Genomic DNA, 27,139 nt, shown 5'->3' with positions numbered 1-27,139 from the left:
GGTCCATAAAAACAGAATTTCTGTTTACAAAGAGATAATTAAAGTCCACAAAACAATAAAGAACACATTTTTTACTTGCTATGCCTGTGAGACACACACACAAATTCTGATAAAAAAATATAAAGGTAACACAAATTAAGTTACCTTCCCCTCACTACAAAGAGCACTCAATCCTTTTTACCCCCCTTTGCTGTGCCATGTTGCCATGGCAACTGCTCGGGTCCATTCAAGAGACAGCAGGCTCGGAGCGGTTTGACACAGAGATGGACCGAGACTGACACCCTGAACGGGGGGTTTTCATGAAAGATATTTGGACTAGGACAAGGGTCCTGTTTCACCTCAGCCTGAACTCAGTTGCTCCAGTGCAAAAAGATGAATGATGAATGACTTTCATCCAGACTGCGGTGGATGTTAATCGAGTATTGGAGCTGCATGTGAAGATTCCTTATTGCTCAGACACAGTAGAACATGGGGGATTCATTTTAAAAGTTGACCTTTCAATCTTTCAACCATTATGACGCTTCGGCAACAGCGATCTCAGCTATCTTTAGTATATCGCAGCAAGTACATCCTGGGGTTATTGTAAAAGTCATGTTTACAAAAAACCATTATCCTCCAGCAAAAGAATGTACATGTTAAATATTTCAGCCTGCCTTGTCCACAACACAGTTACAGCATGTACCAGGCTTAATGGTCGTTTCTGACCAGAGACATGCTCTCTTGAGCAGCAGATATTTCCTATGTAAACAGCTCCTTTTGTGCGCATGTGGGTTAAGAAGTATATTTAGTGTGTTGTAAATCATATGCAGCCCCTTATTAAAGCAGCGATTTACATGTCAGCGAATAAATCACTTGTGTTTTCAGTACGCTTGCCTACATTCTCTATTGGACAACGTTGTATGCATGAATTTGTCCATCTGCAGGACAGCGACAACAGTTTTGAACATGATATTTGAATTATGGATGGACATGATCTGCCACGACTTTACAGTCATTGTTATACATGGACCATTTGGACGCTTTGCTCCAAGGGACAGGTTAAAAAAAGTGATCACTTCAAACCAGATTTAGATGGCACAATGTGCTGCATGGTTTCTAATGAGCTAATAAAGTGGTCAGGATGCTGCATCTGCATACTTCAAGACAGGATATATTCTGCCAGTGCGCTAATGACTCATCTCATCATGTTGTTCTTGTAGCTTGTCACAAACCGGTGCAACTGTTTGAGTATTTGTTAGCTTGTTATTACAGGTAACATTGAAAGTTTCAATTTGAAACGTTGAAGGTAAGGCAAGAGACTGCGGTTTGGAAATGACATTCAGCGATATGTTTGGAGTGACAAAATGATATCCAGCCTTTGCAGACGGCGCATTTGCAGTAGAACTCCTCTCCTCCACCACCTACATACAGTATGTGAACTGTCAAGACTGACTTGAACTAAAAGTAAAAATAGAGGACTGAGAGCTCTACGTGTGCTTTTAACAGTTATATCTTGGGTACATTTTTCCATTTTTATAAAAACAATTTTCACAGTCAAAAATAGTGATAATGTAGATTATTTATAAGTTGTTTGAAAACCTTTGAACATGTGATATTTTGTAGTGTTGCTGGCAGAAGAAAAAGAGAAATACTGCTTTAGGATCTCTCTTCCTCTGCCTTCCTTCCTGTCAGCCTTTGCTTTACAGTTTCTCTTCTAAATCCCGGTCTAACTCTGTCTAACTCTGTGCAGCTGGAAATTCCTTATCTTGTGTGTCCCAAGGGCTTTATAAGAGTCCTCTCTGAAACCCCTCCTACCTTCCTCACTCCCCCAGAGGTAAGACCCCCACCGCCCCCCGCCAGAGCATCTGCTTCCCACGTGGTAGCCTGCAGCCCTCCGATACTAACTGATGCTCTGATACTAACAAACCCTCCAGTATTTACCTGTCCTGACTGCATCCCAGTTCTGTACTAGGGGTAGGAGACCAGGAGTCGTTAGATTTTTACCGGTAATCTTCCAAAAACGGAAACTGATTTTCCTCTAAATCTTGTAGTATTTATTCTAGCGTTTGAAATCTGTCTAGATGTCTGACAACATGTAGCTCTTCAGTACATTTTTGTTCACAGAATACAGCGCTTAGTTTTTGACATAATAGCTGCTAACATGCAATTACAACTCAAGGTTAAGTGGGTGGCACTAGAAAATTCTTCATTTATTTATGCCTGGTTTGTCTCAACCAAACCTGAAACAACTTGGCAAAACATTTTGCAAAATTCAAAATAAAGTCGGTTTAATGCTTTAAACTGTGGTTCAGAATGTGTTTTGGCCATATCTGTCTGTTTATACCTTCATATCTAGGAACGAGGATAAGAAACTATAAGAGTAAGGAATTTGGGACACAGCCAAGGAGTAGACTGTTCACTAACAGCAAAAGATCTCAGATCAGTCATATGTTTGCTTGGTTTGAATTAACTGCACATTGCTGCGGGACGGGAGCCCTCTTCAGCTTGTTTGCCTCGCTGACATTGTTTTGGTGGTCATACTAACACTGCTTTCTTTCTCTGTGTCGACCGGATTGCTGCTAGAAATATTAGTTACAGATATCAAAACATACTTGTTGCTGGTACACGTTTTCTTTTCCGCTATTTAAAGGTATCAAGCACATTATTTGATATTGCTGTAAGGCTTCATAATAACGCAGAATATCAGAATATTGCAATCCAACTAACCGCACACTTGTCCAATGAATATCTCATCAGAGGAACAGTCATTTCTGATTAATATTGTAGAAGTATGAACAGCAAAAATCGAATAGATGAGCAGCAGCAGTAATGTGTGTAGTATTGTGTTAGGGGTTTGTGTTATTGTCAGCAGCAGGGTGGTCCGTTGGCCGTGCGCCTTTGCGGGCCTCCCTGTGGAGGGTTATTTACTCAGTAACATAGCTGCAGTTCTGCTGAGTCTGACACATTGAACATGCGTACAAAACTACAAAAACACCTGCAGGTACACACAAAAAAACTACACATACAGTACAAGTATGTATACATATATGCGCACATACAAACACATGCGATTGCATTCTGTACATAAACATAAATCTATACACACAAACACACACACACACACACACATGCACTGCTTACACACAGCGACACGCTCTCTGCCAGCACCAGTCCATTCAGATGAAGGATGACGACCTAGCAGAAGCGCACAGCCCTCTGAAATTAGCTACATTTATAAAAGCTGTGACACACACATACACACACACAGACACACATACACACACACACCACACAGTCCCTGTTTCTCATTTTCTCTCTTACATAAATACAGTGAACCTCCCCCCTTGTTTACTCTTTGCTTTTTTTTCCCCCCCAGTCTGTTGTCACAGCCACACTGCTGCATTAAAACTTTCACTCTGATGCTCTGTTGAACAGATGGTTGTCTGGTGGCATTATGTGTTTGACTCTGGCTCTTTACCTGTGTTTTCCTCCCCTTTTATCAACCACTTGTCCTTCCCGTCACTCCCTATTTTAATATCAATAAAACCAAAATCCCATAATAACAGTCTATAAATCCCAGAGAAGTATTATAGTGTGATCACCTATTACTTTGCAAATGTGCTCTTTAGTGCTTCTTTAAATATTGCCAAGACACAATGACTGCAAACCTTTTAGGAAGTCAGAGTTCAGTCGGAGTAAAATTAATCTTCCAAATTGCAGCTGAATTTTAAAAGCTCAGCACAGTTTGGGAAAATGGCAATAAGTTAAAATATTTGACCTTCTGATGCAGCTCCTTCAGCCTCAGCAGACAGTGTTGTCAGGATGCATTGCTTACTCATGTTTGGAATGAATAATATTCAGTTTGTCAGTCCAGATATATGAAAGTGCTGGAGGAGAGTACGAGGCGGATGGTTGTCTGGATGTGTGTGTGTGTGTGTGTGCGTGCGCTTTGGGCACAGAGGCTTCCCCTCAGCCAATGCCTCATCAGGGGTAATGGGCCATGATGAATCAGAACCTAATCAATGTGCATTACCATTAGGATTTATCCCCGTGCTCGCTCTCAGTGGCCTGGCAACAGCAGTGGACGGGCAAAATCAACATCATTTAGCCAAAGCAGAGGAGATGCTGTCCACAACCCACGATGTGTTGAATCAGCCGCCTGTCAGCCAGCATGTTTCATTTGAAGACCAGCTCACACACACACACACACAGAGTTATTTAATAAGCAGGAAAGGCCACCCTGGAGGATCTATGTGACATAAAAGAAATCAATTAGAATTGGTTTTAATGGAGTGTGCTGGTGTCACAGGCTGGAAATGATGGGGGGAAATGATACACCAACACATACACACAGGTGTACACACACATACACAGTCTACATGGTCTGTCTGCTATTAAAAATAGGACTGTAATAATCATTTGATTCCTCCGAAGCTAGAGAGCCAACAGGGGAAAATGTTATGTGTTAGTAGAATACTATTTATACTTTATTTCACCCTTAAGACCAAAACCAACAATGAATTGATCCCACTGGAAAGTGTTGCCTGCATAGCCAAAGCCTCATGTAGCTTATTTCTCTGTGCCACATTCTTACATTGTTGTCCAGAAAACACATCAATGAGACACATTGTTGCACTGGGTGACAAGTTCCTTCATTACAATGAGCATGTAGGCTGTAGTTTATTTTGAGTCAATCCCACACACACAGTGTCCCGCTGCTAAATACTCACAAGGGTAACAAATGTGTATAAATCCACAGTTGAAAATAGCAACAAATCCAATATTTCAATCTTCAACTAGTAACCTTAGCTAAAAACTACAATTCCCAGCTGTTTAAATAAATTATTTAGCCTTTTTTTAATGAAAGTAGATACTCATTTTCATCTTCAGTGTGAACAAATGGGCTGCAGAGGTTAGAAGTATTGAGAAACCAACTAAGATGTTGTTTTGTTATTTGGATTTGTTGATAATGAGAAAAACATAGAATAACACCAGTGTTATCCTTTAAGAAAATGTGATCTTAATTTATTATGTCAGGATTGCATTTTATTATGATGATATGAATGCATAAGGTGGTTCAGGATAACTAAACTAATTGAGAAGGTGCTTTCATGCATACCGGTATTTAGTTGAACTTCTTCATTTTAGTGTCCTTGTTGTTCTTGTGCTCCTATGTGCCATGTATTATTTTGAGTTGACTCACACGTGTGTGTGTGCGTGTTTGTTTTGCATGTCATTCCTCACTGTGTGCTGCTGTTATAGGTTCGAAAGTTGTTCCCCACATGTAGAAATACACCTTTGTAGTTCGTCCTCCATTCCAGTGAGATCTCTCCCTTTCTACCTCAGTCTTCTTTCTGTTTGTGCCGAAGCTCGGCTCTGTTTTTTCCCAGCGTGTGTGTGTGTGTGTGTGTGTGTGTTTATATGTTCACACTGGACTACGTGTGCTGCTGTGTGCCCTACCTGCATTGTGACATCCCGAGCTGTGCACGTTGTCATTTTCTGTTTAACAGCACTTTTCTTTTCCCCTCTTTCCCTTTTGTCCCACTCTGTCCTCACCACCCACTCTGTTTTTGTCCCTGTTGACTGTGTGCAGCGGTGTTGTGCTCAATCCTGCGCCGTGTTGATTTTTTGACCCGCTCCCCTCACCCCTGGTGCTTCTCTTGTGGTTTTTGTTTTTGTTCTTGTAGTTGCAGGACCCCCGCATGTATGATCAGGTCTATAGGTACTTAGACCTTCCAGGGCAGGTATGTGAAAATACAGCGATTATTTCCAAACAATGTGTGTGATTTCTGCCTTAGCAGCTCAGTTTCTTTTTTTTTATGTGTGTTAAAAGTCAGTCATGCTGAAGTCTGGGAGGCAGGGAGTGCCGTTTGACAACGGACTTGAGTAAATGATTTTCACACGTGCAAAAAAAACGTTTCAAATTGTCACTTTATTACTACTTTCTGAGTTCCACTTGTATAATGATTTGATTTAGTCTAAGTCAGTCCGTTAGCACTCCCTGTTCCCAAGCTGGTATGACAATATTTACTTTTCTGTGAAGTTTTTTTTTTTTTAGAAGCCTGCTTCTTAAACATTTGTGTGATTTGCCTCTTCAGTGAACTAGCTCAGCACACTGTCTATTTGAAAAGCTCACATCATCTTGTTGCTATGACAATATCTAGCCGCTATGTAAAATCAAGATGAATTGTGCAGGAATGAGGCTTTGGTGTAGTGTATATAGATCTTTATATGGCCCACGGACAGTTAAATGAAAACGGTGTAGTGGCATTCAGTTTTAAAGGAGGTTGTAAACTTTTTGATTTGGTTTGTGTGTTTGGTCTTCTACTTGAATAGTCATAAAATGCTTCTTTTACTCGTGTTTCTTTTTATTTCTAAATCTGACAATAAATCTCACCTTAGCCTGTTGTGCTAGTGTACAACAGGCGGTCACTGTCTGTTTTGTCTTATAAGATGAATGACATTTACTCAACAGCAGCTAATCTGTCTTCTCTCTCCTCTTCTTTCCTTCTCATCTCCGTTCACAATTTTCTTTCTCTCCATCCCCAAACCATCTCCTGTAAACTCCTCCTTTTGTTCGGTCCTTACTGTTTCCCACATCTTGCCCATCTTCCTCTTCCCACAACATCATCATTGTCATCTTGTTCTGCCCCTCATCACCCACCTACCAAAGCTGAAGGCAATAGACCGTCCTCAGGAGCCGGAGAAGGTACCTCGAGCACCCCACGATCGTAAGAAGGAGTGGCAGAAACTGGCACTGGGTGCAGAGTTGGCACAGGACATACCTGACGACAAACACAGAGAGGCTAACGGCTCCGCGGGTTACCACGACAACAGGTGTGTGAAGGTGGCCCTGCCAGTGTGAGGTTACACCACATTTTAAACCATGAATTATTAACCTGTTTTCCTGTCTAGAAGGAAATTGGTTCTAACCACACCAAAAATTCTCAGACCTTTTTTAAGGCATTTAATTACAATTTTTCAACCTAGGAAAGTCACTCTATTTGATTGCTATTCAGCCTGTTAGCAGTTCACTTTAGGTGTCAAGTGATGAGACTAAAATATAAGTATACATCCTGGTAACCATGGAAATACAGAAGGTATAACTCCTGATTTAAAAGAGCATTGAGCTTCAAAAATACTGATTGGATGAACACAGATTTTTCTGCAGGATGAAATCACTCAGATCTACAAAAGTAAAATGTGCCCATTCCACAGAGAATGGGTCCTTTCAATTTACACCTCACTGGCACCAAGGAAATGCAGCTACAACAGCGATGATTAGGGTCCCTCACAGTTGTGAAAGCATTTATTATGCTTCAAAGCTCCAATGTGACTTTTATTTAATAATTTCCCTGCCAGTAAATGAGATTAATGAAAGAAAAGTTTTTATGCAAATTGGTGGTTTTCTTTGATTTGTCAGTTCCATGGATAGCTGACATAAAATCTTTTCTCTGAGCATAGATTGAGTATAAATATAAGGTAAACTGATACAACATTGTGAATTCACCTAAAATGATGTGAATGAACACATTTTTGACGTCATGGTCAAATAGACAAGGTGTGAATGATGCACAGCGCTGCCAAAGCATCACCTCAATTGTTTTTGTGGCTAAACCACTTTTATATTTACAGATTTCTGGTGTAAGACACAGCAGAAAAAGAAGTTTAAGCCATTTTTAAAAACTCATTACTCATTCTTGCATGAGTAAAAGAAATGTTGTTATTCTTCCTGTGTTGAAATATCTGGATCAGATGTTGAATCAACAGAGCAACTAAGAAAAACATGATGGCATCCCTAAGAGTTGTAAAATGTTAATGTTCATTCACAGAAAAGAGTTTCAGCTTGTTGAAAGCGGTATTTCCTAAATACGTCTCTTCTCCTTCTCTGATATTTTATTTATACTTTCAGCACAGTTGATTTTGAGCTGCTGATTGAACTTTTTACATTCTTTTTACACTGAGTTTCATTTCAATTAAGTGGACTCTCACATCCCGTGTATATGTTCACCGCAATCACTTTTAGTGATTCAATTGATTGGCTTTCACAGTTCATTACCAGTGTTGTTGTTGTTAATTATAATGTTTCGCAGCCTCTAAGGGGTGGTGAGATGATTTACAGGTTCAGAAAGAAGAAAAATCATAGTTCTGCTAAGTAACATTATATTAATGTTTCTGACTTTTCAGAAGGATAAAAGAGAAAAGTCACCACACACTGACTCATGTAGACGTTGCGTCATTGTAAGGGGCCATAAAGTGGTTAGAAATCATCGGTATATTCGATTTGTAGCATGAGCATTAAGTCATAGCCACAACATCTGATCTGTCTGTTTTTAGCTGATTTATTACGCCTGTGATAAAGTTATGACAGAAAAATGAATGTATGCAGGATGTACGCAAGATACGACTGAAAGCGACAACAGATGCTGCAAAAGTCAGCGAGGGAAGCTCAAAGACTAACCCAAACATAACGTAGGGTAAATGACAAGTGAGAAAATGAAAACGCATCTCTCTCTGCTCAGGGCTCCCTTGTACATGGAGCATTTGGACGGACCCTTCTCGCTGGCGGCGCTGCCCTACACCCAGATGAACGAGCTGCTGAACCGTACCGGGGACAGAATGTATTCGCGGCCCCACGACCCTCCACCGCCTCCACCTCCCATGCACTCACTGGGAGAGATCAAGCCACCCTCTGTGATCAGGTGAGACATGCGAGTCGCGCCACTGAAACCAGTCAGTGATACTTATTTTTCATAAAAATTATTTAAAATCTTTAGTAGTAGCACTCACATTTGCATGCCAGAAAGTTAGTTTGCCAACTTCCCTCCTGCTTCAGTTGATTCAAACAAGTGTGAAAAATTAATTCATAAATACTATTTCACACAAAAATGCAATCCCGCCCCGTCACTTTGGTTTGTTTGTTTATCTCCTCTTTTCTCTTATGGATCAATTGGTCATAGCGAGTGGCAGCCCATTACTTTTCTGTGTGTGTTCATTCTGTTTAAGAGGGTGAGGATTTTCTGCTCTGTTAAAGCTTAGCATACAGAAGAAGAAGAAGAAGGGACGGATGGATGTTTTGTGTGTTGTGTTTTGGGCCAAAGATGGAGAAAAAACAGGAAAGACGAGGAAAAGGGAAGGATCAATAAAGTTTTAAGGCCACTGAGCGTATTACAGGTTGTTATTCTGCTGCACACTTTTGCCGCATATGTCACTGTTTGAAGGGATGGAGAGATCAGAGGGAATGATTAAGGCTTCGGCTGCAGCACCAGGAAAATATCTCATTGATTTTTGCAGAAGTCCTTTCAGCTATCTTCTCCTTTTACCCAAAACCTCTTACCCCACATCTTTCTCTGTCCCCTGTTCTTATTTACTCTACAATATTTTTTTCCTGACCTTTGGTTCTGGTGTCATAATGCTTCTTCCTTTTTTTTAAGTTATTATCGTCATGTTCCATATCTCATTTTCTCACTTTATTCTCACTTCATCTCCTCTAAAATATCGGTACAGATACAGCCTCAAGCGTGCTCAGAGGAAATACTTACATAATTTTCCTCCCCCTTCTCTCTCGCTGTGCTATTTGTCTGAAGCAATTTTCTCTGTAGGAAGAAAATTTACTTGCGAACGTGTCGGTCTTTGTGTTGCAATGTCCCGGGTTAATAGCTCAATCCACCCATACAGCCTCGGTATCAGTGAATGGCCGCTACTGATAACATTCTTTCTCTAATGTACCAGTTCTAGTCAGGTTTTGATGTTCTGTGCTTTCACCACTCCTCTCTGATATGCAGTGTCCTTTACCCTCTAATTTGGCAGTCTAACATGATGCACCTTTTGGCACGCTGTGATTTGTAGTATTTTGTACTTTGCTGATAGAGTGAAGAATAGCCTGCAGGGGAATCATTACTCCATCTAAACTTCTAAATCTCTCTGACAACACTGATATTCAAAAATCTGATCACTTCCACCAGTGTCAGTCCTTGTAAACATGACATTTAACTCCTTAACATTCAGTTTATCATTTTATTTCCCTCAGGCATCTTTAAGGTTGAAACCGATCATCTTATTCAACCCTGTTTGGCAGTAAAGCATACACCCTATGCTCTGTATTTATTTGTTTGTGTTCCAACTCTTCAGTGAAATATTCAAACCCAAGACTCCTTGTTTTTTTTATGGCCGCACCATCAAATAGAAATCTGTGACATGACTTGTGCATCATTTTATACATATTTGCCCCCAAAATTCAGACGTGTTTTGTATTTTAGGAAACTTTGGCTTCCAGAAAAGGTTTTGGTTTCCAGTCAAAGTTTAGCTTCACAGCAGGAGTTTATAAGATTAAAGAGGTCAAGGTGAGCAGCAGCTGAGCCTGATGTACTGCTGCACATTTTTCAACTAGGAATTATGTTTCATTTATCATTTAAAAAATATATATATGCCTTAAAAAAAACAGAGCAAAATAAACATCTTCTTCTGCAACACTTGTAAAGTGATGCTGACTGGTTTCCCTCACTTTTATTCTCCATCATGACCTGCTTTTCTTTGTCTCTCTTCTTCCCTCCAGCTCCAGTTCGGGTTTTTCCGACAGCAGACCTCAGTCTCCAGCCCGGACAGCAGGATTCAACTCCAACACTCCTCCTCCTCCGCCTCCCCCGCTTCCCCCTCCACCTCCCCCCTTACCCTCCACGGGCCTGCGGGGCACGCCTCCACCCCCCATTCCCCCTCTACCAGTCCAGCAGCAGCCCCCGGTCATCCCGCCTCCCCCGGCCCCTCTCCAGATCGCCCCGGGGGTGCTCCACCCGGCCCCTCCACCCGTGGCACCTCCCCTCCACTCCTCCTCCCCGGCCCGTCTCCAGCAGGTCCTGGACAAGGGCCCACCCATGGGCTCTGCGACCCAGTCAGACGGCACCATCCTCCCTCCTCCCCCGCCGCCTCCTCCTCTGCCCCTCCCCGGAGCACGGAGCTCCTCGCCCTGTCCATCAGGCGTGCCAGCTTTGCCGGGTTTCCCCTCAGCAGGAGCCATGGCCTCCCCGCCGCCCCACGCCACCATCCACGACGTGGGGAGCAAGAGGCACCATCCCACCAATCTGCCACCCATCAGCGACGCTCGCAGTGTGCTGTTGGAGGCTATCCGAAAAGGTGGGTCATGTTTTAATTGAAACATTCCCCTTTAAAGCTGCACAAAGTCATTTTTTTGGACATGGCAGCTGTTTGATATTTCCTCATAAATTTATCATCAATCATTCTTTTTCTCTGTTGCCAATAGCTTTTGCCAGCAATGATGTGAGACCTGTTTTTTTCTGGATAAAGCACTCACACACAGTCTACTGTTTAGGAGAATGTTTGTATTTTATTAATTTTGATTCCTTCATTGTTTTATGCTTTTCAGCATCTTTTCGCTCATTGTGATATGGTTTTATGGCTCCATCTTTACTGTTTTGATTCATTTTTACCACTGTCATCATCATTTCCAGCTGTTTTCAGTGAAAATTATCTAAAAATCTACTGTAAGCTACCTGTTCCTTTTCAGAATGAGTCTATTATTAGTCCATCAGAAACTAAAAAAACGTTCCCTGCCTGTCACTCCTTTTTTCCCGCTACAGGCATCCAGCTGCGGAAGGTGGAGGAGCAGCGAGAGCAAGAGGCTAAGCACGAGCGAGTTGGCAACGACGTGGCCACCATCCTGTCACGCCGCATCGCCGTGGAGTACTCCGACTCCGAGGACGAGTCAGAGTTTGACGAAGGAGACTGGATGGAATGATGGCAGTCAGGGGGAAGAGAAAGCAGCGCTGGCGGCAGAGGACAAACATGTTCAGGTGCCCCCTCCCCTCCCCCCTTCTCCAACCCTGCACTCCACACCTCGCCATCAAAGAATCCTTTCTACTCCGGAAAGAAGAGAAACATTGTTGTTGCCCGCATTTCCTCTGTCGAGCTTTTTTATCTCGTCATATCTCTGTCTCGTTGTGGTTTGTGTTCGGAGGAGAATCTCCATGTCAACCCTTGTCGGTCTTTCTAGTGTTCCAAAAAGAAGCTTTTGCATTCATTCTTTTCTGCATTACCACACAACCTTTGTTTCTGCTGGATTTCCTGTGATGAAATCCCCCATGTTTACTATTGTTATTCATGAAAATAACTCTTTTGAAGAACCACTTGTTTTTGTTTCTTATCTGTACGTCAATGTTTAAAAAAAAAAGAAAAAAAAGAAAAGAAAATAGAAAAGGAAAAAATGAAGGCATGTTGCATCTATCCTGAGTTCTTCAGCGCAGTTTTGCCACCTGGTGGCTGAACGTGGCATTGAGTGAATGCTGTTTCTTTTACCGTCTTTTATTTACTTTTTCTGCTGAAACATTTGCAGTTTTAACGGGCCAGTAGCTGCCAATACTGACCACTTCATGAACAGTCACTCGGTGTGAACACCAGCTGTGATTTCATCCTGCTGGGTTGTCTTTCGTCATGAGGACAGACTTTACCACTAAGAACAAGCAAAAGATTGTGTCGGTATGTCATGTGATGATTGTTGTATGGTTGTGGTGAAAATGAAGAAAGGGGGGGGGGAAAGCGTACGGCTGCTTCGACCACGCGTGTGCGTATCCATCCACTTACATCTTAACCTTTACCCCAGGGAAACGTATGCCAAGAGATTGAGCTTTTACGTCTGTCCAGGTTCTGCGGCTTCCTTGAGGAGCCACGTACGCTCATGTCGACATCAGGAAATGTCAGATTAACACTGAGCCATTTAGTATTTCGAGCTCCCATCCTTCTCTCACGTTCTTTGCCACAAAAACAGACACAAGGTAGAGATTAGATGCTGAAGATGTACATCAGATTTCCTGCCTCTGATGAATATTCAGTTTGCCAAGGAAAGCTCTGAATTTTGAGAAGGTACCCATTTTAATGAGTGTCTGACCAACACCAGGTACAAACCACTCAACACCACTGAAGGCAGCTTTTTCCCTCAGATCCCCCTTTACTGTGTACCTGCCCACTAACGAGAAGCCTTACCTCGTTTGGTTCCGTTGTTGTTCATAAGAATACACTTTGCGTGATACTGCCTTTTTGAGGCCTAAAAGAGAAGGATACATTATGCCTTGTTCTGGCTCATTTCAAAGAAAATGTCTGCCATCTTTTCCGTTTGTTCTTTCTTCTACTTGCCTTATTGTTCGTACTAAACGTATCGTTGAGTTGATGAATGTATTGTGCTGTTACTACTTACTTGCCTGCGCTTGTATGGATTTGCTGTTTCTATGTTTGGGGGGGGTGGGGGGGAGGGACAGTGGGACAGAAACCCTGGTTTGAAAAAAGAAAAAGATCAGATCAATACTGTATACCATGTAACTTATGTAACTGTTGACTGTAACAGTTTGCTTGAATTAATAAAAATCTAATGTTACGTTTCAGCTCTGAATCTTAGGAGGTTTGTTGCCGCGCTGAGTTTGTTTCATCTCCTCAGCTGAGCCCTGAGCCGTGTTCTTATGTTCTTCGAATGTGGTTTAACTAATCCAACATTCTTCTATCAGGTTAAAATAATCCTGCTAATCCAGCTCATTTTGTGTTTTTTTAAAATGCAGTTACAGAATTGATTTTGGATGAAATTATCTTGAATAATGCTACGCTCATATTTTGACACATAGGCAACATGAGTAGTTCTCCTGTGATTGGCTGATCATTTGATTGCAGTTGTATGAGGTACAGCAGGCTGTAGGGAAACCTCCCAGCATGCACTAAACATAAATATGTCTGTTCTGCTTTGTTACTGGTATAATTATGTTTTATATTGTACTCCACAATGTTTCTACACTTCCATTGTTGTTAAAAAATTAGTTATTATGTGTGAATGCAGTTGGACCATAAGTAACGTTGTGTGCTGACAGATTTAATCACATGGCTAAATATCAGCAAAGTGTGTTTAGTAAACGATCAGACTTAAATACTGAACTAAACTCAATTAACTACTTTAATTTTTAAACTTATTAGAATTCTAATTAAATGTGTTGTTTGAATCTAAGTTTATACAGTCTGCAAGTACAATTAATACATTTTAGTGTTCAAATGACAAATTCCCATTATAATATCATAATTAAATGTTTTCTGGTCCCATTGGTCTTTAAATATTCAAATATTTTAAATGAGTTTTTGTCTTTTGATTGAATTTATTATTTTTTTAATCATACTGATAACCTTCCGTTTTTTCATCTAGAATCATCATATCTCTAAGAAAATGAGTCATTTGTTTAAAAATGTGTTCTAATGGGTCCCTAAAATGTCCAGGATCTGTTCATCGAAGGGATTTTCCTAATTAATCTACATCCGGCCCCGCCATGAAGCACCGTGATGACTTGAGCTTGAAGAACTGAAGAAACTTTCAGAGCTCAGATATTGACTCAAGAGTGAAAATGAGGAGTGAAAGTTAAAATTACAAGTTCACTGTTTCATGTGCTATCACACTGTCACTGTCACTCTCTCCTTCTGTTCGCGTATTTCTCGTCTCATTCTTACTTTGCTCATTTTTCTCCAGTTTGTCTTTGCCTTTCCTTCCACTCTCTCCTCTCCTCTCCTCTCCTCTCCTCTCCTTTCGTCTGTCTCTTTTTTCCCCGTCCGCTCTCTAAACAGAGGATGCTCCTGGAGTTTTCCTGTTTGTTATCTTGTCACTCTCATTATAATCTTATTTTTTGTCCTGTCACTCCTTTTATCCCCCTAAGCCTGCAGTTTCAAAGACGCTCTGGGCATTTCAGCTTTCATGTCAGGATGGCACATGACATCTGCGCCTGAAAAACAAGTCAACTCCGGAGCTGCATGCATTTTAACTTCAGCACATTGTGCAGCTCTCACATCATAGTTCGCAGCACACTGGTAGGAGGAAGCTTATTAAAAGTGTGAGAGAGCATGTGTGTGTGTGTCTCTAAGGGGAGCTGATGAAAAAGAGATTTAATTACCAGATACAGTGTGTTATTCTATTCATGCTGGGATAATGTCCAACTGTTTCACCTTGGAGGAAATTGCCTGATTTGTTTTCTTCCCAACATTAAACGGTAGTCAACAGACCTGAAATAGCATTTGGAAATAATCATCAACTTATATACTTTAGTATCATGCTGATGGGTTTTTCCACATTGGACAATCAGTTTTACAGCTTCTACTTACTGCAGAGTATTCCACCTGTCTGTTCGAAATAACTTACCATAAAACAAAAGCTAAAAATAATACTACGCTGCCCTAATGCTGATAGCCGAAGTGTTCCTCTTCACTGTAATCTACACAGCGGCAGACAGCTCACTGGAACAACTATCCCACAATGGAAATAGATTGTATAGAAAGCCTTTTGTGAGCAATAAACTGTATATGACTTCTTTTAAACACATTTTAATTACAGACGTGACTGAGATTAATGGTTCCCTTGCATTTTATATATTTAAATAATGCACCATTCACCCTGAGCAGTGTTGAAATTAAAAGGTTTTTTTTTTTTATTATCAGTGCATGTCTATGTTTGGTTTGCAGTGGAACAAAACAAAGTTGTGAAAAGTAACTGAATTCATGGTTATTCTATAAAGATATTCTAAAATAGCCTGGATAAAATTATTGGTACCCTTTAGAAATTGTAAGAAATAATTGATTTGTAGTGATATTTTGAGCAGACTATTGTGTTTTAATTAGTATCACAGGTGTTTTCAATCTTACTATCACTCATGCAGCCAGTTTAAAAGGTTTAAAATTACTCACTCTGCTGTTTTGTGCCACTGTGTGCATCACACTGAACATGGAAAACAGAAGGAAAACTAGAGAGTGGTCTGAAGACATTAGAAAAAAGGTAATAGCCAAGCATGGTCAACGGAAAGGTTACAAGACCATCTCCAAAGAGCTTGATGTTCCTGTGACCTCTGCTGTCAATATTATTAAGAAGTTTAAGGTCCATGGAAATGTAGCCAACATCTCCGGACATGGTCGCAAGAGGAAAATTGGCCCAAGACTGAACAGAAGGGTTGTTCGAATGGTCGAGAAAGAACCGAGGAAAACTTCAATACAGACCCAAGCTGATCTTCAAGTACAAGGTACAATAGTTTCAATCCATAGTTTCCATCTGTCACTGTCTGAATGAAAATGGGCTCCATGGTAGAAGACCCAGGAAGACCCCACTTCTAAGAGGGAGACACAAAAAAGCCAGACTGGACTTTGCCAAAATGCATGGTGACAAGCCACATTCCTTCTGCAAGAATGTGCTTTGGACAGATGAAACAAAATTTGAGCTTTTTGGTAAATCACACCAACCCTGTTTGTTTACAGAAGAAAAAAATGAAGCATTCAAAGAAAAGAATACCATGCCTACCATGAAACATGCAGGATGCTCAGTGATATTTTGGGGTTGCTTTGCTGCCTCAGGCACTGGGTGCCTTGAATCTGTGCAGGGTACAATGACATCTGAAGACTATCAAGGCATTTTGGAGCGAAATGTACAGCTCAGTGTCAGAAAACTGTGTCTTAGTCACAGGTCTTTCAGCAGGATAATGACTACAAACACACATCAAAAAACACCCTAGAGTGGATGAGAAGAAAATACTGGACTGTTCTGAAGTAGCCTGCTAAGAGTCATGATCTCAATCCCATTGCTTAGTTGAAACTTGCAGTTGGGAGAGGGCACTCATCAAACTGGAGAGAAGAGTGGGCTGAACTACCGGTGGAGAAGTGTAGAAACCTTATTCAGAGTTACAGAAAGCACTTTACTGCAGTTATTGCCTCCAAAGGCTGTGCTACAGAATATTAAGTTAAGGGTACCAATATTTTTGGCCATGACATTTTCATTTGTTTTATTCTATTAAATAATATGATAAGTTGTAAATCAAAAGCAAAGTTTCAGTTATATTCAATGTGAAATAAAGAATGATGGATACCATATACAATACTTCTGTCAGTTTCAACTTAATACAGAGAAAATTGAGGGTTTTTTTTCTGTGGAAGGTGGAAGGTACCCATATTTTCAGCCATGTCTGTACGTAATACCAGTGAATTTCCAGCACCCAGTTTCTGGAACATACTGATACATGCAGACACACACATCTGCTGATCATCTCTTTATTTTGCAGTAATATTGACACCATATTCTACTGAGACTATTCTATCAAGGTGTTTGAAAAATGTGTATTAACACTGAATAAACATAGCTGCAAACAAAACGCTAAAAAATAAGGCATTGCTTGAGAAGCAAATACTGAAATGTATTTACAGCAGAATACTTCAGTCAAAAAGCCTTTTATATACAGAACTGTTCACTACTGATATGATCTACAGCTTAACACTGGTCTAGATAAAAAGGAAAACAACAAAGTACTAAGTAAAGTATAGACATTGTCAAGGTATTATTATACCTTATTATAACCCAACCAGAGTGTAATCTTATTGTTACTTACAGCTACTTAGCACTCTTAGTAAATACCAGCATTAATTACACACTGAGTATGTATTACAATATATCTGCAGTTTCAGAAAGCCTGCAAGACATTTCATACTAACAAGATCTATTTAAAAATAAAATACACGGCAACAATGCTGTCAAAACTAGTTGATCTCATACTAAAAGACTAAATGCTCTGAATCTGTAGAGGAAGAAAAAGGATATCACACTATTACTGTAGTTATTATTATTGCACAGTTTAAAAAAACAACAAAACATAGGTTTAACCCTGCTAATACAAATAAACATGCAGTGCCAAGTAACTGAGTGGTGAACAGGATGTATAATAACTGGAGTAAGATATTGTTTTACTGTTTAAGGCTGTGAACTTTGATTCATCTGTCTTTTCAAGGGCTCTTGTACTCTGTGGAACTTAAACCCTCAAATCTGCTCTGTTGGCATGATTGATAAATGACTGATAAAGAGTCCATGTTGCAGTAGCACCTACAAAAGGATGAAATCTCTCTCTTTGGTTCTCTTCACTTAACTTTGAGGGTGTTACTCTTCCTTCGGGGCAGATCTTTCTGGACCTGGCGGGCCCGTGTGCCCAAGCCCAGAGACTGCAGAGACTCTGTGATGAAGCGCTGGGTGGGAGAAACACACAGCATCAGCAGCAGCTTCGCGTCGCCACCTGGTGGACAAGATAGAGAAGGACAAGAGGAGATTCAAGATGTCAACTAACTACAAAAAGATTACACAAACTGTGCTTTTTCATTTTTAGACATGAACAAAGACATTTTCCAAAATTACTGAAGTGTTTGAGTACGCATGAAAACACTGACATGTGGAATATCTCAGCTGTTGTCAGGATGAATGAGTCTTTCCCAGTGGAAGCAGACCTGAGACACATGGGTCCCAGGTTTAAAGTGTGTGTGTCTCACCTATGGCGTCCTGTAGAAGGTGGGTGAGTTTGCTGTTCCTGTAGGGGACGTGTGGTCTCTGTTCGGCCAGAGCTCCCAGGACGTCCGACAGAGCAGAGAGACTGCGGTTTATACAGGACACCTCCCACAGACCTGCTCCCGAAACTCCAGACATACCTGACACACACACACACACACACACACACAATTATATTATCTTAGGCCCTGAAGATCAGCAGAAGGTTGTGGTTGTACTTTGCTGCTCAGTCAACATTTCCCGGGTAAATAAAGGTAAGAAAAATAATAATTACAAAGACCTGATCCCTCCTCTTTGTTAGCACTGATCTAACCTTTTCCTGTGGATTAATCATTTGATATTTAATGTTTTAAAGACATAGAGAGAAAAAAAAAACGACTGGTAACTGATTGAAAACTGTTCCAACTAAAATACCCAAAAACATGTTGCAAAGTCATCAACCTCATGTTTCCCAATACTGCACATTATATTGATGATACTTGATACAAAACAATACAAACCTAAAGAGAAAGAGACAGATCTATTATTTGATGAGTCCAGCTTAGTTTAAAAGGATGATTTAAGAATCTTTTTTTCTTAAGAATTGAATCAATAGAGCAAAGATGCGATGCTACTCGACACCTGAATTCTATTTTTGGCATCAGTTTATCATCTCAAACATGCCTAAGACTCCATTTTTGCAGTTTGATCTGTTAAAATGGGCATATTTTTCAGGTAAAATCTTGTCAGTTGCATCCTTAAAGGACATTGCAAATTGAAAGTCTGCAACCACTCAAAAATGTGATTTGCTTAATGGTACCTCACTTGAATGTTTGACCTTCACTGTGCAAAATGATGTATGTGCAGAGGTCGACACTAGAAGGCTGTTTTCACATTCATCTGCTAAAGTGGAAAGTTTCTCTGTGCTCAAATCTGGCGTGTACCTTCGAGCATAATTTGTGACATCACAACTAGTTTGGAAGCCAATCATAGACCGATATGCAACTTACCAACACACTCGCTTCCTGCCAGGTCAACCAGCTGCAGCTTGGTCCTGAACGGAGCCTGGGAGATGCTGTGTCTGGGGGAGGGGCAAGGGGAACTGAAGGGGGAGGGGCACGGAGAGGAGGCGGTGCTTGCGGAAAGATGTTCCTCAGATGAGTGGCGGGCGGCGAGGTTGGCACGGCGACAGCGCGGACTCCACCACTCCTTCTGGGTGGAGCGTTGCATGTCCTTCTTGGCACTCTGTAGCCTACGGGCTAAAGGAAAACGTAATAAAGTCACAGTGACGGATAAAAAGGCGTCATTTATGTTAACAAGAATTATCTAACTGTGCAGGTCTGTGAGTGAATGAATGCATCTCACCCAGGGCCACTGCGTTGGGGCTCTTGGAGGAAATGGTGAGTGTGACGATGAGGTGAGAGCGTGAAGAGTCGGTGTGGACGAGGGTGGGACAGTGAGCCCTGCGCTTCAGAACCCTGTTGACGATCTGCATCACTTCAGAGGCGTTACACACAGGCCTGTAGACGAAAAAAACAAAACATACAGAGACAGTCATTAAAACAAGACACGAACCTGGAATTTTATACCCTAAAACTGCAATAATTATTTTTTTGGCAACTTGGTTACAGAAAAACTCCAGAACAAATGAAATAAAAATAAACCTTATTAAAGTTGTTATGGCAAGAAAATTAGCACATAATTTAAGGGCAGGCATAATCTTTAAAAATCCAGCAGGCACAGGAGTTTCTGGCCACTTGACACATGTAATTTTCCGTCTCCTTTTAGCTCTGTTTTAGTCTCCACCAACTCCTGAGCTTGCTAGATTCATCACCTGCTTTCTTCACCTTTACCTGTCTACCATTTTGTGCTGGGCAGGTAGCATCCAGTGAGTTTATCAGAGATTTTTAGCTGAAAATAGCGTTCTGCTGCCACTTGAAACAAGGTTGATTTGACATGAGTTTTCAGAACATACAACCAAAACAATGAGCTGAAAGGGACTAAAAAAACTCAGCCGAGTCGTTTGAGCCATTTCAGCCTTTTTTTAGTGGTGTAATAGCAAAGTCTTATTTTTAACAAGACACAGCTTCAGCTCTGGCTGTACTCACTCGTGTGTGAGGGAGGTGACCTGGCTGGTACCAGAGGAGGTGGTGATGACGTCCCGGCGCTGGCCTGCGGCGTTGCCCTGCTCATCTCTGGCCAGCAGGTCGAACACCTCGTTGTTGTACACCTCCATCACTGACACCTCCACCGTGTGGCTCTCAACAGGCTTCTCAGAGATCAGCCTGGGTCACACACACACACACACACACACACACACACACACGAGAACAGATATACAAACATGGACAGGTAAAAAGAGAAGGAAAGGTCAATGTTTCAGCCAAATTATATTCTATTTCAGCTCAAAGTGCACATTATGGATTAATGGAATGAATTAATTACATTTCTGATTGATTAAACGACACAATAGACCAGATCTACTGTGGTTTCAGCTTCATATAAAGCTAGACGCAGAGCACAAAAGCATCTAGATTCTGCAAAAAGACAAATGACAGGCTTTTCTTCCTCAGTGAGTCTGCAGTCTGTTACCGAAAGAGCTCAGCAGCAGCCTTGGGTATAATACCCTGCTGTGCCTCCTGCTGCGTCCCTGAGTGCTCCTCCAGCAGCTGGGATCCCATCATGGTGTGAGTCTTCCCGCTGCCTGTCTGCCCGTACGCCATGATACACACATTATAGCTGCGGGGCAGTGAGGCAGATGACAGTCAACTGATGCTGAATCCATGAGGCCATATTGTGCTGTTTGTCGTGTATTTTATAAAGTTTTTTTTTTCTGCACGCTCACCCATCCAGCAGAGACGTGAGGAGTGGCTTGACTTCCTCAAACACGGCTTCCTGGGAATCTTCTGGTCCGTGCACCCTGGAGGAAGCAAAATCATCACAGTGAGTTTTCATTAATAAAATGAAAATAAAATAGAATAATGCACACTTCACTGTGTTTTATTTTACCTCTCAAACTCAAACATCTTGTTTTGCGCTGGAGTCCCCGTCTTTATGCAATTTACCATCACTGTGTCCTTAAAACAACAAATGAAGAAGAGAGTAGTGAGGACACTGAAGCAGACCAACAACTAAATAAAATCCAACACTAAGAGTCTGTGAAACTCACATCACTGACTGCATAGACCACTTCCTCTGATGATGCAGGCCTGAAAGAGACAAGAACCAGGATTGGATTATCTTCATCTTTTCAAGCAAGGAAAAAATCTTCATATCTCAGTTAGGATACAGTATTTGTTTAGTGTTGGCACATGACCCACCCTGATCCAGAAGGATAGGACTGGATGTGGTCAAAGGGCAGAACCGGACGCACCCTGCAATGAACCCTGATGTTCCCTCTCAGCTCCTGTAGGAAAACAGAGAAAAAATGGAGGGAGATCAACATTAAAGCCCATCAGATTTGCTCACCCACCATAACTAAATGGCAATAAAACTCACCACCACTGTATTGTGAAGTTCTCTCCTCCTCTGCCTCTCTGCTCTGCACCTCTCCCTCTCCTCCTCCAGAGAGCGCTCCAGAGCCTCCACACGAGCCTGCAAGTCTGGTCAGGGAGAGCAGAAAGCTGGTTGAGCGGAAACAATGTTAAATGTGTTTCTAATAAATCCAATCAGTATCATAAACATGAACAGCTTTTGCGCAGACTTTTAACATCATTAAGTCAATGACATGTTCATTTTGAGAAAGTTAAACAATAAAAATGAAAAGCCTCTACACGGCACTTAACATTGCATGCCACCAGGTCAGATTTGGCAGCAAATCTGGTGCAGCCCAGTGTCAAACTTGCAGCTCTATCTTAAAATAGACAACAGCAGTTGTGAATGAAACTCTGGCTGCATAACAATCTACTCCAAGTCAGAGGCACCTGTTCTCTGAACTAAACCTTTGAATTCAGGCCAAGTCTTTAATCCTGGAACACACATGTACAAACATACACTTGGCACAAAACACCTCCATTCACACAAAGGACAGGCTCAGACATTCAAGAATAGGTTGGGTTAATTATAAATATAATTGAATAGAATCTAAATGTTCTTTTTCTTTAGATATCATTTAAAATAAAAATTACTTTCAAACTTCCCACAAAACAGTAACAGATCAGTTCGAATAATATCCTATTGTGGGATATGGGTTGCGGATGTATAATTTTTCCACATGATCTCAGCAAACTTAGGTCAATGCACAAGACTAGAAAATAATAAAAAGTTCTCATAACTCTGGCTGCTATTGCTGCATCATAAATCATAGTCATTAAAATTATAAAAAACTATGTTTTGTTTCTTCATCTGGGTTTGACTGGATTATCTCTAGTGATGAGATGCCTTAATTGTTGAATTTTTAAAAATCTGGGTGAGTGTATCAAAAATGACGGACAGCAAAGATACCAGGATGGTGATTTTAAAAGGTTAATGTAGCCTCATGTAGCTGTTAAAAATCAGCTGCATAAAATACCAAATAAAATGCAACATAAGATGAAATATTTCAGTAACTTCAATTAAAATACAGACTGGTTGATCCTAACAAGAAATAGAATATTTTCTCATTTTTTAAGTACAGGTAATAACTACAAATTTCTTCAACTCTATTAACTGGGATCAATAATAAAAGGTCATGAAACACCATTTGGTTTGGCGCAGCCTGTAGCGTTATGCACAGTGTATTCACAGGCTTATGTGGGCCAAAGCATTTGACAAGATCAGTTCCCACCAATCCACAGAGCCGCAGTGACAAGCCAGCTGACTTGTGGGATAATATAGAATAGGACAGTCAACCTTGACCAACCTCAAAGGGCGGGGTGAGAGAAAGGAGAGAGAGAGGAGAGGAGGGGAGGTTACAGCGTGAGAGGATTACCAGCCAGCACACACATCCTAATTGAGATACAGCCGGCACAACCTGTAAGCCACTTCAGTATGGAGCCAGGGTGAAAGAGTGAGTGACAGAAGAGGAAGTATAAGGCAGAAAACGTAAAACAGGACAAGTATGTTGTCCCATTAATTTCATATTATTTAATGTGTTTTGGTGCTGATTTAAACATGAATCCACCAAGAAAATATTCATATTGCTGACACTGAAAAGCTGCCTGCTTGCTCCACCTCAGCTCCTCAGCTCCATCCCATTGCCACAAATCTGATTTTCTGTCTCCAAAAAAAAAAAAAAAAAAACTCCCAAGATGGCCACTAATTATAAATCCAAGCTTCAAAATGTTAACACTCAGATACTTACTTTGAACCTCATCTGCACTGTGACCATTTAGAGTAGAACTGGCTTGTCCCACCTTCTCCAGCAGCTGCTTGCTCTGCTCCTCCAGCTCAGAGGCAAAGCTCACATACACTGCAAAAAGCTCACTCAGGTCCTGCTTCACAACCTGCCACACACACACACACACACACACACACACACACACACACACAGAGCAAACATGAAGTGTGAAGGTTACGTTTATCTACTTGTTTATCTACTAATGGCAAGTGTGTGTGTTTTTTGTGTGTGTTTCTACACTGTATAACCTGCCTTGGATCTTGGATTTAGATGCTATTTAGGGAAACATCTCAACAAGACAGACGTAAGGACAACTCACCACCGACTGTACCATGTGCACACACACACAAACACGTTTCTCTAAATGCATTTGTACCTGGACTCCGGAGAGGAGTTTGGCAAGGGTTGACCGGGTTATCTCCTGTGCATTCCCCTGGTGCTGATGATGGCTTAGGGCGGTGGTTTCTGCTTCATGGTCCCGACGCAGTTTCCCCAAACACTGAAGAGAAGATCAGCATGCTTATTCTGCACCACTTTGTTCACTTTATGCCAAACTACAGTATGACTGACATTTTGGGGAGACTAGTTTGTTTGTCAGCTGCTGAGTAGTACTACTCAAATGTGCTGATAAACGCTCACAATGTTGAGATAGTAGGTAACTAGCCTTACAGTATCTCGCATGTTAATGGATGAGAACCTGTACAGTAGCATCTCTGATCCTACACAGTCAGTAATGGTGTTATTCAGCATGATAGCATCCTTTTTTGAATGATCAGAGAACACTTACTCATTCTATAGGAAGTTAATAGAACGACCAGCTTACTGACAAACTAAAAATGCTGCAAAGAAAGTGAATAAATACATTGCTGCTCACAGGTGTAACTGAGCTACATCGATTACATGACATTACAGTTTTATGGACTAAATAAGAGGCCTTTCTCACATAGAGTTGCCACCTTCCTGAAATGAAAATACAGAACACCAGTGGGGAAGGGGGGACTATACATGACCTTAGATTGACGAGCTCCGACTACTGTGGACCTACAGTCTAACAAATACAGTATTTGATTTTTGCATTATGCTCATTTTAAGCAGAGTTATCTAAAGATATAACATAAAAATGCCCACACACTTGGTTATGAGAAGTCCTATTCATACCATACATTATCACATCAAGGAAACTGCAGTAGCTTCAATCATTTACCAGACCAATTCTGGCTCTACAGTGAGAAGTCACGTCAGTGAATAATAAGCAGATGAAATGACAGTAAAACGTGTCCCAGCCATGCAGTTTTGAACTCAGTGTTTTGAAATGCCCACATAGCTGTGAGGCTTACAACCCTGCACGTCAAACAATTAATAATTATCTGTAGATACTCAAAAACATGCGCAACTGCCCACATAAACTGTGGGACTCATAGGTCCGCACTCAAAATAATTTGTTTTGCAATCATCTATGCAAATACTATTCTGCTCTTCTTGTCCCAGCAGAGAAAAGCAATAGAATTACAGCATATGATGACACACTTACTAACAAAACTCATGCTTACCTCATCTAATTTCCCAAAATAGTCCACACAACGGCCATGTCCTCCTGTCTATCCTCCCTTTTTCACGTTTTTCTTCTGTGTTCTGTGGCACTCCAACGATTAGCCTGCAGCTGGTAACTCTCCGCTTGAAGTGCCACACTAACGTCAGCTCGTTTAATGACATATTCACCGCCTTGTTGGTTTTCTGGAGGTTTAGATTTTAAGTTTATCATACCATACTTAACTTTGCAGAGAAGTTCACTAGGTGCGAGACGTGTTTACTATGCACTTGCCGTCGTCACGGAAACGCGTCGCCATATTGGTTTGACGCAAACGGCACTGATTGGCTGGACCCTCGTATCGTAGCAACGCTGTCACTCACGACCAATGAGAAGCGCATTCTCTGTTAGAGTAGCAGCAGACAGGGATAACAGAGCAGGAGACGCCTTGTTTCTCGTCTAACCTTTAATGTTTATCTCCCATAGACCTGTACTGAATTGATTCTCAAAAATACGGCACTAATGCGCGTCTCGTATCAGTTCAATACGGAAAATGTATTTAATTTCAATTACGGGACGATTCTGTATTTTACGAGACGGGTGCCAAAGCACAGGTGTACTCAGTGTCATTAATGATGTAAATAAGTCATGACAGAGAGCCAGCATGCACAATAATAATAGGACTTGGAGCTGTCATCGTTAATTAATGTTATTCATTTCACCTGTGCTTTTTCTACAATGAAAATAGCCTAAAACCCAATTTGTCATCTCACTTTGGGTATTACTAGTTGCCTACTAACATCCAAACTAGTCTTTTGCTAAAGTGACAGTGCTGGGATGATTTTCTTATGTCTTTATTCTCATATTACACACTAAGAACTGTGTACTAATATTTCAGTCTACCAAAAACCTTAAACCTGTGTTTTAAAGGAAATACAGTGTAAACCTGCGGATAAAGTAAAGGTGGGAACAAGCGTTTCTAGATGACACAAACTGAATAGTATCAAATTAAATGCTGAATTCCTCTTCAAACTCATTCAAAAGTCTAATTCATTCACATGCAGCAGTACTGTACCAAGGTCTAAAAACCTCTTAAAGACGATGATGTCTAAAGCCCGCACACACAAACACACCCGCACACTTGGCACAAAAATCATTCAGATAACACACAGTCATTCACACAAAGGAGTCATTCAGGAGGCCAAGGAATAAATTTAGTGGACAATGCGGATGTATAATAGAATATAATAGAATAAATGAGTAGAATAGAATAAAGGGTTAAGTCTCTGAGTGATGAATGGCAGAAATCTTCTTACCTCAGCAAGTCTTAAATGAAGAATAGCATTCTCTGTCTCCAGTTCAAGTATTCGCTCCTCTTTACTCTGAAAATACAATTAAAAATTACAGCATGACTCAATAGTAGCTACACCTTCTAGTTATTAGGCTACATGTTTGTTTTTTAAAAGTTACTAGGAAAACATGAATGAATAAACTTCAGTACAAGTCGCTCTACAGTCTCTGATACGCTAATAATAAGGCCATAGTGAGTAATTTAGCTGCCACTTACTCTCAGTTTGTGCTCCAACAGGTGAACCTGATGTGCAAATATCTGGTCCCGGTTTATAAAGAGAGGCATTTTTTGTTTTCCCCTGAAATAAAAGGAGATAAAAGACAGGAGAGTGTGTAGCCTCGTCTCTTTTCCTTCTCAGATGATCAAGTCGTGTCCTCTCAGGTCATATAATCCGATTAGAAACAGCCAACAACTCTCACTGCTTACCTGTTTCCTTCGCAGAGGGGAGGAGGAGGATGAAAACGGACGCTCAGGCAAACTACATGATAATTTTGATAACTTCTGACGGGACATGTGATGATGTCAATTCATTTATGCAACTATTGCCTACATTATTATTGTTTTCTTCTGGTAACTCCTAATTTACAATTTAATGTGATATTGTATGCTATAATTTTTGAGTAGCTGCACTCACAGGCGGCGTGTTGTTCA

At 41.0% G+C, this 27,139-nt stretch overlaps 2 protein-coding genes across 5 annotated transcripts in view; one reads left to right on the top strand and one right to left on the bottom strand.

The window, feature by feature from the left end:
- The window catches only part of wasf1 (WASP family member 1), a 65,589-nt gene extending 52,222 nt beyond the window's left edge, over nt 1–13,367 (top strand). For 2 of the 3 annotated variants that reach the window (XM_067571932.1, XM_067571934.1), the window contains exons 6-10: nt 5,667–5,723; nt 6,653–6,816; nt 8,502–8,681; nt 10,535–11,109; nt 11,574–13,367. In XM_067571932.1, coding sequence (XP_067428033.1) covers nt 5,667–5,723; nt 6,653–6,816; nt 8,502–8,681; nt 10,535–11,109; nt 11,574–11,731 — 1,134 coding nt within the window. In that variant the 3' untranslated portion in view covers nt 11,732–13,367. The remainder of the gene's footprint in view (nt 1–5,666; nt 5,724–6,652; nt 6,817–8,501; nt 8,682–10,534; nt 11,110–11,573) is intronic. The other variant, XM_067571935.1, reaches the window with a different exon arrangement.
- A 3,654-nt stretch (nt 13,368–17,021) lies between these two features.
- On the bottom strand, nt 17,022–27,030 carry kif25 (kinesin family member 25). Of its 2 annotated transcripts, XM_067572626.1 has the most exons (16): nt 26,915–27,030; nt 26,705–26,786; nt 26,454–26,519; nt 23,986–24,108; nt 23,574–23,715; nt 21,791–21,894; nt 21,613–21,698; nt 21,462–21,501; nt 21,302–21,369; nt 21,138–21,212; nt 20,885–21,031; nt 20,401–20,577; nt 19,658–19,812; nt 19,303–19,551; nt 18,298–18,453; nt 17,022–18,047 (listed from the first exon to the last, which is right to left on the bottom strand). In XM_067572626.1, exons 2-16 carry the CDS (start codon nt 26,771–26,773, stop codon nt 17,896–17,898), a joined length of 1,809 nt encoding a protein of 602 aa, XP_067428727.1. In that variant the 5' UTR covers nt 26,774–26,786; nt 26,915–27,030; the 3' UTR covers nt 17,022–17,895. The 2 variants fall into 2 exon arrangements, with proteins under 2 accessions (XP_067428727.1, XP_067428728.1); XM_067572627.1 differs by lacking the exons at nt 26,454–26,519; nt 26,705–26,786; nt 26,915–27,030 and adding an exon at nt 25,160–25,178.
- Between the last annotated feature and the right edge of the window lie 109 nt (nt 27,031–27,139).

This window comes from Thunnus thynnus, chromosome 18 (genome assembly GCF_963924715.1).
Source record: "Thunnus thynnus chromosome 18, fThuThy2.1, whole genome shotgun sequence".
Lineage (NCBI taxonomy): Eukaryota > Metazoa > Chordata > Actinopteri > Scombriformes > Scombridae > Thunnus > Thunnus thynnus.
The sequence above is the reverse complement of the archived record's forward strand: the minus strand, read 5'-3'. Positions and strand labels throughout refer to the sequence as shown.

What these genes read in the sequence shown, in the direction of transcription:
- kif25 (XM_067572626.1), bottom strand. Translation starts at nt 26,773, where the DNA reads ATGCCTCTCTTTATAAACCGGGACCAGATATTTGCACATCAGGTTCAC. An exon ending in TCCTATCCTTCTGGATCAGG is followed by an intron (nt 21,502 to 21,612) that starts GTGGGTCATGTG and finishes TGTCTCTTTCAG; the next exon opens with GCCTGCATCATCAGAGGAAG. An exon ending in GGCAGGAAGCGAGTGTGTTG is followed by an intron (nt 18,454 to 19,302) that starts GTAAGTTGCATA and finishes TGTGTGTGTCAG; the next exon opens with GTATGTCTGGAGTTTCGGGA.